This window comes from Nothobranchius furzeri, chromosome 15 (genome assembly GCF_043380555.1).
Source record: "Nothobranchius furzeri strain GRZ-AD chromosome 15, NfurGRZ-RIMD1, whole genome shotgun sequence".
Lineage (NCBI taxonomy): Eukaryota > Metazoa > Chordata > Actinopteri > Cyprinodontiformes > Nothobranchiidae > Nothobranchius > Nothobranchius furzeri.
In genome coordinates, this window is record NC_091755.1 from 37,867,938 (window position 1) to 37,880,699 (window position 12,762).

General features: G+C 43.1%; 1 protein-coding gene across 4 annotated transcripts in view; it reads left to right on the forward strand.

Annotated features, from left to right (window-relative positions):
* plxna2 (plexin A2) overlaps positions 1-12,762 on the forward strand; it is a 305,307-nt gene that overhangs the window by 40,491 nt on the left and 252,054 nt on the right. For all 4 annotated transcript variants that reach the window (XM_015967086.3, XM_070544791.1, XM_070544792.1 and 1 more), the window contains exons 2-3: positions 1,999-3,332; positions 10,350-10,532. In XM_015967086.3, coding sequence (XP_015822572.3) covers positions 2,133-3,332; positions 10,350-10,532 — 1,383 coding nt within the window. In that variant the 5' untranslated portion in view covers positions 1,999-2,132. The remainder of the gene's footprint in view (positions 1-1,998; positions 3,333-10,349; positions 10,533-12,762) is intronic.

The window sequence follows — 12,762 nt, forward strand, 5'->3', positions numbered from 1 at the left end:
ATATACAATTAAGAGCAGTGGGGGTGTAGCAAAAGCCCTAAAGGGCAAAAGGCTGTGTGCAAAAAGCTAGCTCAGCAGGGGGTTCATTATACCACCTATGGGATCCACTTTGCACATCTAGCTTGTGCAAACTCAAACAAAGGAGCGTAGCAGTGTGCAGACAGCAGAATGTGAGAGTGAGGGTCTGCCTCGGTGCTTTTTTAGAGCGAATGGCACTTTTATGACTATGCTAATAAAGTGCCTCTGGGACGGAGAACCTCCCACACCTCCGCCTATACACATGCCAAGAAGGGCTTGATTGGGCCTTAAGACCGGCGTTTATGGACACTTGGATCAATACACTTCCTTAGGGTCTATATTTAAGACAGACCTGTGTAGCCGAGCCGTAGATAAAAGGGGGGAGGAATTGGACCTCAAGTTGGCCATTACTGGATTTAGAGCGAGGTTTACACAAGGACTGACAGTGTTCAGAGGGAATTCCAAATCAGCTTTGCAAATCAAACCTGCCTTGAACTGAGCAGCCTGGATGTTCTCTATCTCGCCCCATAACCCTCCCCTCCCTACTTCCAGTTGCAGGCGCTTGATAATTCAACGTGCAGTCACTGATTATGCTGGCCACATCTTTCACCCTTGATTCTCCCTGCCCTCTCTGCTGGCAAATGCAAATCTGAAGCGTGACAAATGATGTAGGGCTGTCTCTGGCACGTTCAAGCCCTTGGCATCCCCATGTCGCTCCCCAGTGTACCCCCCCTCAGCTCCACAGTAATTACCCTTGTTGGATCGCCACGCCTGATCATAGTTGATTTTGGGATGCACTGCCATTCTCCCCACTTGTTAGCCCCTCACACTGCGTGGCTCTGATGAAGCACACCGATCATACACAGTTAATGAATCTCTCTCTCTCTCTCTCTCTCTCTCTCTCTCTCTCTCTCTCTCTCTCTCTCTCTCTCTCTCTCTCTCTCTCTCTCTCTCTCTCTCTCTCTCTCTCTCTCTCTCCATTCATTTTAGTGACAGCATTATGCCCAACCATAACCAATATTGGTCTGTTCTGAACCCCAACCCTAGCTAAAGGTTAATTTACACCACACCTCTAAAACCAAGTTTTAGGGTTTGTTTCACACACACACACACACACACACACACACACACACACACACACACACACACACACACACACACACACACACACGCTATTTGTGGCAGTAAAACATAATTTTTCTGCTGATAATTGATCTCTTTATGGTCCCGTTAAGCCAGTAAGACATGAGTTGCATATAGGCTAATAAAATAAATCCCAGACATGGTTTAAAATCCTATATTATTAAAAGATTCTAATTCTGTAAGTTGTGCCCCATTACAGGGCGAGGAGTGAGTGTAAGGGTGTGTGGAAGTAGCTCACAGTTTGTTCTCAGTTGGTTCCAGTGATAAGAGCCCAGCCTTTTCTTCCAGTGGATGAGATAATTAACTCCTGGGGACAAACCACATAGAGCTCTATCTTTTAATTCATGGCGCATGAAAAGCAGCCAGGCCTAACCAGAGTCGGTGAAATAGTAGACTTTTCTATCATTGTATTCAGTAACATGAACGTGTTTCAGGTGTTGTAGGTGAGCCAGGTGAAGTAGATTTTTATGGCTTTAAAGGCAATGAGTCATGGTTTTCAAGGCTTAATGTGGGCAGCGATGGCGTTGGGTGTTCTCTTAGAAATCGGTGTGCGGCAGCAGCCGCAGCATCAGTATGACTCAGGTCAGGATCATTTCCTGTACTGTAGCCCACCTCTCCTTCCTGCATTGGCTTGCCCTGTCCAGCAGCTTCTTTGGAATGTGCACCATGATGGTTTCCACAAACGGACTCCTTAAACCCAGCCGCCGTAGATGAGCGTTGCGCCTTTATCTTAGCAACAACCATTTTTTTCCCATTCGGTCATCTGTTTGTGTGTGTGAAAAGTGACTAATGACGAGATATTTAACTTCTCTTTTTTTTCTTGTTTTCTCTTTCCAGAAACACGTGAAGACCCTTGTGAAGGTTTATCCTGGAAGTTAGCCTTCACTGAGAAAGAGTCAAAGGTCACTGCCTCTAATCCTCTCATCCATTTCCTCTGCTTACTCGGCAGTTTTCTTAGAAGCTTGTTAAAAATGGAAGACCTGCAGGTCAAAGGGAGAACTTTATCACCTCAGTCCAAGTCAGGAGGAATAGCTGCTCTTTTAGGCTTCTGGCTTTTAGTAATTCCTGCCATCACCGATGGGCAGACCTTCACTAGTTTTCACCCTGAACGACGAGACTGGGCTTTTAACCACTTGACAGTTCACCAAACCACAGGCTCGTTGTACATTGGAGCGGTCAACCGTATCTACAAGCTCTCAGGCAATCTCACCCTCCTTGTTTCTCATGACACAGGTCCAGAGAATGACAATAAGGCCTGCTACCCCCCTCTGATTGTTCAGCCCTGTTCTGAACCACTTGTCTCCACCAACAATGTAAACAAGCTTCTCCTTATTGATTATTCCCAAAATCGGCTTCTGGCCTGCGGCAGCCTCTACCAGGGTGTGTGTAAGCTCCTCAGACTGGATGACCTTTTCATTTTGGTGGAGCCCTCCCACAAGAAGGAGCACTACCTCTCCAGCGTTAACCAGACAGGGACCATGTATGGGGTCATTGTCCCGTCACAGGGCCAAGATGGCACCTTGTTCATTGGCACAGCAGTAGACGGCAAGCAGGATTACTTTCCCACGATCTCCAGTCGGAAACTCCCACGTGATCCAGAATCATCTGCCATGCTGGACTATGAGTTGCACACCGATTTTGTGTCCTCCCTCATTAAAATACCATCAGACACTCTGGCACTCGTCTCCCACTTTGACATCTACTATGTCTACGGTTTTGCAAGCGGCAACTTTGTTTACTTCCTGACTGTCCAGCCGGAGACACCAGAGAACAGCATGTCGTCGAGCGGATCCGGCAGTGATCTCTTCTACACGTCTCGCATCGTTCGCCTCTGCAAAGACGACCGCAAGTTTCACTCCTACGTCTCCTTGCCTGTCGGTTGTGTGAAGAACGGCATTGAGTACCGGCTACTGCAAGCTGCCTACCTCGGCAAACCGGGTCGCATTCTCGCAGCCTCGCTCAACATCAGTCCCCAAGACGATGTTCTCTTCACCATCTTCTCTAAAGGCCAAAAGCAGTTCCATCGGCCACCGGATGACTCAGCGCTCTGCGTCTTCACCATTCGAGACATCAATGCACGAATCAAGGAGCGCCTGCAGTCCTGTTACCAGGGGGAAGGAAACCTGGAGCTCAACTGGCTGCTTGGGAAGGATGTGCAGTGCACAAAAGCGGTGAGTAGAAATGATTTAAAGCACGTTAAAACACATTTACTTTACATTTATGCTCATTTCTTCACCAGTTCACCGTAAATGTGGATGTCTTTACCCGAGATAGTGAAATACTCTTTAGATGAAGTACGAGTTCTGTTCTTCCTTGGTTCAAGTGAGTTCCCTACCAGCAGACTCATTTAATTACATCTAAACATACTGTACTTGAATTCTCTGGTATCTGATTGTAAACAGCAAGAGAATGGCCCAAGTTTCTCAATGAGCCTCGGCAGCACAGATAGTTTGTTGGGCGTATGCTGTAATGAAAATAAACACAACAATCATCCGGAAATGGTTCTCACTGCCTGGCATTTCACGCTCTCCATTATCAAATGACTCTCACACTACATGTAATGATGTCAGATTGTTTTGTTGCTCTGATACCAGAGCGCGTCTGCTTTCAAATGTATTTCAGGGAGAGATATTCATAAATTAGGCAAGCTTTAGTTTTCTTTGCAACCATTAAAGTGATTTTCCCCCAAGCACAATCCAAATAAATACTCTCGTCTTCTGGATCAAAAGTGTGTATGTTGGAGGGGGGTGGGGTGGAGTGTGTCTGGGGGGTTACCCAAGTTATTCAGCGTCTGATGTTATCAAAGATCACACACCACTCTATTCCTTCTAAAATCCCCAATTATCCCATAATACAGCACCATGCATCTGTTACATGTTGTTTTATTATAGAATTGGGTTTCTTGATTTTCCCCAGGTCCCATGAGGACCCAGTCCTCGGCATCTGTATTCTCTGACAGCTAATAGGAATATACGATGATTAGGGATCAACAACAATGAAGTGACTATGTCATACTTTATGGATGATTGTGCATCGCGAAGGCTTTTACCGAGCATGCAAATGCGTAACGTGGAGTTGAATTATATAAATTAGCTTTTGTGTTTGCTAATCCCTCTCAGGGACCTCAATGGACCAATCCAGTTAAAATGAGCTAATTCACTGCTAGCGCAATGTCTGTGGTGAGCAGGAACCCAACTTCATGCAGGATTTTTTTGGGTGTTATCAGCTCCACTGAGAAGGCTGGGTAAGATGCTGCATGGGGCGGCGTAGGCGTGAGAAGGAATGGTGTGTGTGGTGATGACAATGCTGTGGTTGGGAGGCTTGTTAACAGCGGGAGCTCAAATTAGAACATTTTTTCTGCTTCCCGGAAGAGTCTCCCAATCATCCCAGTGTGCTCTGAAGGTTGTCAGCTGTTACCTGCACAGCTGCACCTCCCTTTCCTTTCTGTGTTACATCTCCTCCCAACGTTGTTGTGCTGTCCTCTTGGATTTAAAGCCACACGAGCCGTGTGTGTTTTGACACTGAGGCAGGAAGATGTCAGCCAGAGCTCTTAAAAATCATGCCCTCACGCTCAAGAGGCAGCCAATAAATATATAGACTAATATGGATTATGCAGATAGAAGTCTTTGTCAGTTTAAATCTTTACAAATGGCATTATGCAGCCAGATCGTCAACCATTCTAATGTCAATAAGAGTTGAACTCTTTTACGCACATTTTGCCATTTCAGTTTTATCGCATGAATATGTCATCTCTTTAGAGAGCTAGTGTCTAAAGCCTGGATCTCTGCTAGATGTGATTGCTGGTGACAAATAATCCGATAAAATCCATTTAACTACTTCCTAACTCCATTTGGCCTACAATCTATCCTTTTTTTCCATTTTTTATTTGTATTTTCAACATCTCACAAATTCATGACCATTTAACCAGATTATTTTACTGCATTATTAGTTATTAAATGTGAACAATTCCATTTACAATGTTCAAAATTTTCATAAATATTCAAATATTTCAACTAAAACACCATGTGTTCATATTTAAAATGGAGGAGATAAATCTGCCTGTAAAAAAAAACAATCTAATTTAAAACATTACAGGTTTTAATATTATTAGTAGTTTATATGAGAATGAAATGAATGTCCTTCCTTCCATAGAATGGACCATTCTCCATATGAACTTAACACGATAAATTAATGTAATGTTTGCTTCCTATTTCAGTGGTCCGCACACCTTTTAGCTTTTTTGGATGTTATTCTGCCATGTATTTGGCATTTAAGCATCAAGTGTCAAACTATATTTTATCAACATATGCTACTTCACAGCAGAGCCTGCAGCAGCTTCCAGTGGTCCACCTACTTTTTTTACATTGTCTGAGAAAGACATGCGCATCAGGAAACCAAAGTATTACCCTAAAATGACTCACCATTTAAACGCGTGGAAAGGAGTGGCGCAAACGGAGTAACAACAAACAATTAGACAGATATTGACGGTGAAATTCATATTTTGGAGCGATGCGGACAGATATATTGTCTCTGCAGTATAGTAGGCTTTTATCAGGCTTATATAAAGGATGATGAGAAGGATAAATGTCCACCAGGCAGGTCAGATAGTACGGCTGTTTTATGAACTGGAAGCAGAAGAAGTGGACGGAGACTCGCAGCCGGAGTCTGAGGCAAATAGCGAGGATATTGATGATGTGGCAGATCCACCTTTCCTCATAGAAGAGTTGGGTCATGATGAGGTAGAGGATGAAGGCAGAGATCCAGCTCCTCGGAGATCCAACAAGAGGAGTGGGCGGCGCCGCGCAGCTGTCAGATCTCGATCTCCTAACCCACTCCAAAATGCATGCACATTATTGCCAAATTAATAAAATAAGTAAAAATTCAGATTGGCCAGGTTGTCCTGAAAAAAATGATGCACCATAAGGCAATGTTTATTGTTTTTATTAGAAAATACAAAAGAAAAACCAAAATGAGTCAAAAACAGTGATTTACACCCTGGACCCCAGAGGGCTAATAATTTTTTTTAAATGTGTTATTTGCTATATTCATATTTTTTATAAATGCGAAGTCTAGATTACCATTTTAAATTATAAAAAAAAAACATTCGTCATAAAAGTTTGTTGGTTTCACAGTAAAATAAACAACTTTTTTCCTATTTGGATCTTATGTTTTTGAGTGATTTAATGTCTAATATGCAACCCCTTTATGTCCAAATCTGAAAAATTAAGTATAAATTCATAAAGTCCAGGTTGTGCTGAAAAGATTGATACCACATAAGGCAGTGGTTATGGTTTTTATTTTGGAAATACAAAGGAAAATTAGTCAAAAACGGCAAATTACACCCTGGACCCCAGAGGGGTATTGTTCCTGTTAGTGTTTAGTGTGAGATGATAGCAAATATTCCCTTTCTTTCTCCAACAACTTTACCTGATAAGCTAACTTTAGGCAAACCAGCAGCACAACAAATATTTTCAAATAAGACTCACAAACCTGAGTCAACACCAGTCTCATCAAAGCTGGGGTTCTGTCGTTGTACTTTTTGTCTAATCATCAAAGCTGGGGTTCTGTCGTTGTACTTTTTGTCTAAAAAACGTCCTTATGTCCATCTTCACTCATGCGTTTCAGGCAGAGAGTGTAGAAGAAGCCGGCTGCTGAAGGGCTTCTTCTTCAGTGGTGGAGGCTCAGGCAGGCTGTATACAAACTACTGCCAGCTGCTCCCTCTCTGTTGGACTTTGGTACTGCATGTTACTTCCATGTTTTAGATCCGGGGCTTTTCATAAAACATTTGGGGCTTGAGCCCAAGTAGTCGGGCCTAACCCCGCCCCCGGTAACCACACTGACAAATTGCTAAGACCATCTTTAATTTTGTATAAGTTTCAGATTTCATTGAAAATTCCAATTTTTATGAATAAAATGGGAACGTTGTCCAGCCTTTCTGCATCTCAGTATTAGACAAAATGGACTTGTTTGTAAGGAAATATAATTTCCTGGTTTGAGTCCTTGTTGTCATGTTGTTTAACCCTCTCAGGCTCAAAATAGGTTTTGATAAAAGGACGAGCAACTAAGTCCTTTAGGGGTACTTCTGAGATAAAAAATGCTCATGCTACCAGGTAGGTAGGTTTTAACTGTTGTAAATCTGCAACGCCTGCCTCCAGAGGGTTAAATTTTAGAAATGTTCAAAAACAACATTACATCTGGAGTCTTAGTTTAGTCTTAGTTTAGTAGGGTGAACACTGAAAAAAGCTGGGACATGAATAAGACCTGGCCATAAATCAAATCTCTCACAACATCCAGTGATTCAGCTTCTTGAAATGTTCTTGCAACTTTGTGTTTGCCTCCGTCTAGGCACCAGCAGTTGCATCTTAAACTTGATCTAATCCTCTCAGTATGAAGGGACATGAGGTTGGACCCACTGTTAGGATTTTAGTTTCAACTGTTCTGGCTGAAAAGCACGAGCAGCTTTCCCTCTGATCTGTTTCTAACAGCAGGTAGCCAGTTACAGGAGTAACTTTAATTATACGCTCAGATATTTTCCTCCCAAATATTGCACTGTGTGTGTGTGCGTGTGTGTGTGTGTGTGTGCTTACATTCAGGCTGGGGAAGAGAAGCTGAGGATGAGCCAGGAGATTCACACACAGCAGCCAATCAAAGATTTATCACCCAGCCGTCCAGCCTTCTACCATCTGGAGATCCGTACCATCTTTGTAGTCGGTCCCATGAAGAAGAACCATGATGGGATTCTTTTGTATCAAACTGAGCTTGTCTCCTTTTTGTCTCGCTTTTGGCTACCAGCTAATTAACCGCTGGTGGAAGGGAATAACATGGTATCCTGTTACAGCTCATGTTTAAATTAGTGAAGATTTCCCTGAAATTCCTCTAAAGGGAACAAAACTGAGCTTCAAACTCAACATAGCAACTGTTTCTTCAAGATGACATCATAACAAATATAGAGATGTTCAATAAGGGTTAATAAAACAAGTTTCAGCTTAAATATCGCTGCCTTTTGCTTTGACTGGGAAAAAAAAAGGAAACGTCTATGTGGATACCCACAACTGCAAGATGCTGAACAGCAGAGCTCATCCACTTGGTGTCTCAGGGGATTTGAGATGTCTGCCAACGCTTAAGCCTACATCATCTCAACAATCTGAGATAATCAAAACCAAATGGTGCCGAGCCCAACAGACCATATGTGGAGGAGCTACGCGGTTCTGAAGGAGTCGAAACTGATAAGCCGAAACCCAAAGACGACAACCGTTCCTCAAGTTAACCGCGAGCTTTCCATTCTGATTTATCCAGCGAAAGTGCGTGTCCTCAGAGCAGGCGTAAAAACAATCAGAGAATATATGCTTGTGCTTTGTGCTGTAGCGTAGCACTCGGGGGATATTTTAGGCACAAGACAATAAATAGTGAGAGGCGTGACTACACAAGCGGAGGTGATTATGCACAGTCAGCATTATTGTGTGTAAAACGTTAACGGAGGTTGGTCTGCCTCCCACTGGGAAACGTCACTCAACACGGTCTCTGTAGATGTCTCTGATGGGGACAGAGAGGATGTAGATGTGAGGTGGATGTAGTGACAGAAAAAGAACAAATGAGTTTGTGTCGGAGCAGGAATATGAATATTCAGAGGGTCTGGGGTGGTGGGGGGTGGCTGGGTGTCTTCTTTTACTCTACATGGCACATTGAGGGCACCGGCTCTCAGGTAACGTCAGCTGACCTGATTCAACGTTTCCCCACCTCTCTTTTAACTCCTCCTTTCTATTGCGTTCTCATCCTTCTCACTGTTTGCAAATTTGGAATATATCGCGGGGTGGTGGTGGTGTGTGTGTGTGTGTGTGTGGGGGGGGGGGGGGGGTGTTATTAAGTTAGTCACAAAAATATTTCTCATTGTTGACAGCTTCCTGAACAGCTTCTGTTTAGAGAAATAACTTACATCCTACAGCACTGGTGAGCTAACGGCTAGTCAGAGTCTAGCTTGCATATCTGCCAAAAATCTTTTATTTATTTATTTATTTTAATAAACCATTACGTTATTATCAGCTATGGATGAAATATTACTGGAGTGTAAATAACCATAGATTCCCATTTAACTCATTCACTGCCAGCCGTTTCCTGATCGCTAACGGCCTTCGTTGGCAGCGTTTCTCACCGTTTTTACTGTTTTTTAAGAGTCACAGAACGTTGCGCGCTAGCATGATGTCGATGCCAAAACAACCAAAACAAAGCGGAGACTCACCTCTTACATCAGGAAGAATCTGTGTGTTTCGAGCGTTATCCGTTCTTTCATAATCCGTTGTTGAATTGTGATCGGCAGACGCTTTTCCGGTTCGCGCCTCACTTTTTTCACAGGAACGGCCCAAAACGATCTCCTAATACATGGATGGTCTGCTTCCTGATCATGTGACGTGTGACGTATGTGGATGAAGATCGGCTTCAGGGCTGAGATGTTTGTTCTCACAGCGCGGGGGCTCGTTCTGATGCTCAAACAGTAAAAAAATGCAAATGACGACTTTAGTCGTCAATGGCAGTGAATGAGTTAATAAACCAACAGCAGAACTAGCTGTTAGCTTATCAATCTTGCCACAAGTAAATATATTATTATTTACAACATTTCATTTGAAAATTGGTTGAAAAATCCCTTTCAGAACTGATGTTGAATTGAAAACCACCTCATGGTACTATTTCCTTTCTCCCAGTGAACAGATGCAAACATTATTAGTGTGCCTTGCATGCATTTTGATGTAGTCTCACATTTTCGGACGTAGTTATCATGCGCTGCGTGTCTTCCTGCAGAGATGCCATGATGGGTCAGGGTAATGAGCCACGCTGAGAGCAAGGTTGAGCTCAGTCAGGTGGAGCAGATATATATTTTTTGAGCAAATCAATAAGACAAACATTTGCACAAGTCAAACTCAAAGCTCTCTCACGTTTTAATCTCAGACTCCCTCCGGCGCAGTCTTCATAAATTCACCAACCCATCAATCCCCCTCTCAGTTCAGCCATTCCTCCTGAGACGCACTTCTCCTTACAAGCTTGTTCTTTTGTGCTGCCCTCTATACTAACTAATAACTAGTCATATCATTTCATGCATTTCAGCATCTCTGACATATATTTGTCACCTCCTTAGTTTCATCCACCTCTCACGCTTCTTACATGATCCTGTAACCTCTGTTATCTTCCATCTGCAGCCGGTGCCTATTGACGATCTCTTCTGCGGTCTGGACATCAACCAGCCGTTGGGCGGTTCTCAGCTGGTGACCGGCCACGCGCTCTACACCGAGACTCGAGATCGCATGACCTCGGTGACTTCCTACGTCTACAATGGTTACTGCGTGGCTTTTGTGGGCACCAAGAGTGGACGTCTGAAGAAGGTAAGATAGAAGTCCTCATTTATTCAAGAGGTTAAAGGTTGTCTTCAAAGAGACTTCTGCTTCTATCATCATTACAAGCAGCAGCCATCATGAGTAAAGATCTCTGTCACTGGAAAATGAGCTCTTTGTAATGAAAGGTTACAGTTTTATTGTGTGAACATCGGTGGATTAATTACTTTAGCAGACCTGTTAGTGTTAATGGACACATTTGTGTTTGTGGCTCGCCAGACTGGTGCAGATTTTAAAGGAACACAAGGTTTAGGCTCCCCGGTCACCAGCGAGCATGAAGAAACGACTACAAAATGACCTCATAGAATTTCTTCAGTCTTCATGTTGAACAGGGGCGGATTTATGACTGAAGAAGATCCGGGGCTTAACACACACACACACGCACGCACACTAGTCAACATCATATATATTTGTCTTGTACCACATAATTTTTAATCTGAAGCTACATATTAAGCATTTTCAGGGCAGAGTATTGTTCCTGTTAGTGTTTAGTGTGAGATGATAGTAAATATTCCCTTTCTTTCTCCAACAACTTTACCTGATAAGCTAACTTTAGGCAAACCAGCAGCACAACAAATATTTTCAAATAAGACTCACAAACCTGAGTCAACACCAGTCTCATCAAAGCTGGGGTTCTGTCGTTGTACTTTTGGTCTAAAAAACGTCCTTATGTCCATCTTCACTCATGCGTTTCAGGCAGAGAGTGTAGAAGAAGCCGACTGCTGAAGGGCTTCTTCTTCAGTGGTGGAGGCTCAGGCAGGCTGTATACAAACTACTGCCAGCTGCTCCCTCTCTGTTGGACGTTGGTACTGCATGTTACTTCCGCGATTTAGATCCGGGGCTTTTCATGAAACATCCGGGGCTTCAGCCCAAGTAGCCGGGCCTAACGCCGCCCCTGATGTTGAATTAGTCAAGTTACTTTGCATTTACAAAGCACAGATCATTCTACGCCTGAGCTGATTAAAAGTCTTGCATTTTTTTCTTTTTAGTTAAATTAGATCAGAAAGAAACAATTTCTCTGATATTGTTTCATCTCCCTGCATCATTCCTGCTTTTACGTCTCGGGCTGCAGTTTTCAGTAACACTTTAGTTTAGGGAACACAAATTAACCATTAATTAGCTGCCAGTTAATATGCACATTAGTGGACTGCTAAGTCTTAACTAGTCATTATTAAGCACTTATTAACAGCTTATTACTAATGCTGTAATTCTAACATTAACAGGCCATAAATTAAGAATTAGATCAAAATAAGCCATTCATAATGGTTTGTTAACCAAAAGTAAATGGTTAGTTGCGGATTAACGTTTGTCATGTTCTGTGTCCCTCTGTCCCCATCCTCCTGTTCTCACTCCAGGTTCTCCTCTCGTGTCCCATTATTATCCCCAGCCCTCTCTAGACTTCCCCCAGGTGTCTTCCTAATCACTCCCTGATAATTCCTAGTCAAACTTACTTTAGTCCTCCTCATCCATCTAGTTATTAGTTGTTTATTTTTGCCCTCAGTCTTCAGGTTTAGTTTAACCCGTGTTTTATAGGTTAAGGTTTATCTGACTTCCTGCTTATTCTTTCCCCTCATTTAGGTTATTGAATGCACCTGCCTTCCCTCCAGATCTCACTCCTCACACCTGTCACCTGTTCCCCTGATCACCTCCCTCTGTGTTTAACAACCCTGTCTTGTCCTTCAGTGCTCGTCGGTCCAATGTTGTGTCTACGTTGTTCTGTTCCCTCCCGAGTTTCACCCGAGTCCGTGCTCAGTTGTGAGCTTCTGTTTTGTTTTTGGACCGCTGGATCAAGTCTCCTCCTTTAAATGAAGGATTTACTTATTTACGTCTGCTCCTGTCTCGTGTGTTCTGCGTTTTTGGGTCCTAACCTCCTGCTCAGCGTGACACTAACTAGCTCAAATCAATATGTGGCTTTTAACGAAGTAATTAAATGGGAACATATTCCTGCCTTTCAGTGGTTAATTAATACTAAACTACTAGTAATTACGTATGAACAAAATCTGACTTTAGAATGGGGGACATATTCTTGCTTACAAGTGGTTAAGTGATTGTTGTTTAGGCTCTATTAACTCATTCACTGCCAGCCGTTTCCTGATCACTAACGGCCTTCGCTGCCAGCGTTTCTCACCGTTTTTACTGTTTTTTTTAAGAGTCACTGAACGTTGCGCGCTAGCATGATGTCGATGCCAAAACAGCCAAAACAAAGAGGAGACTCACCTCT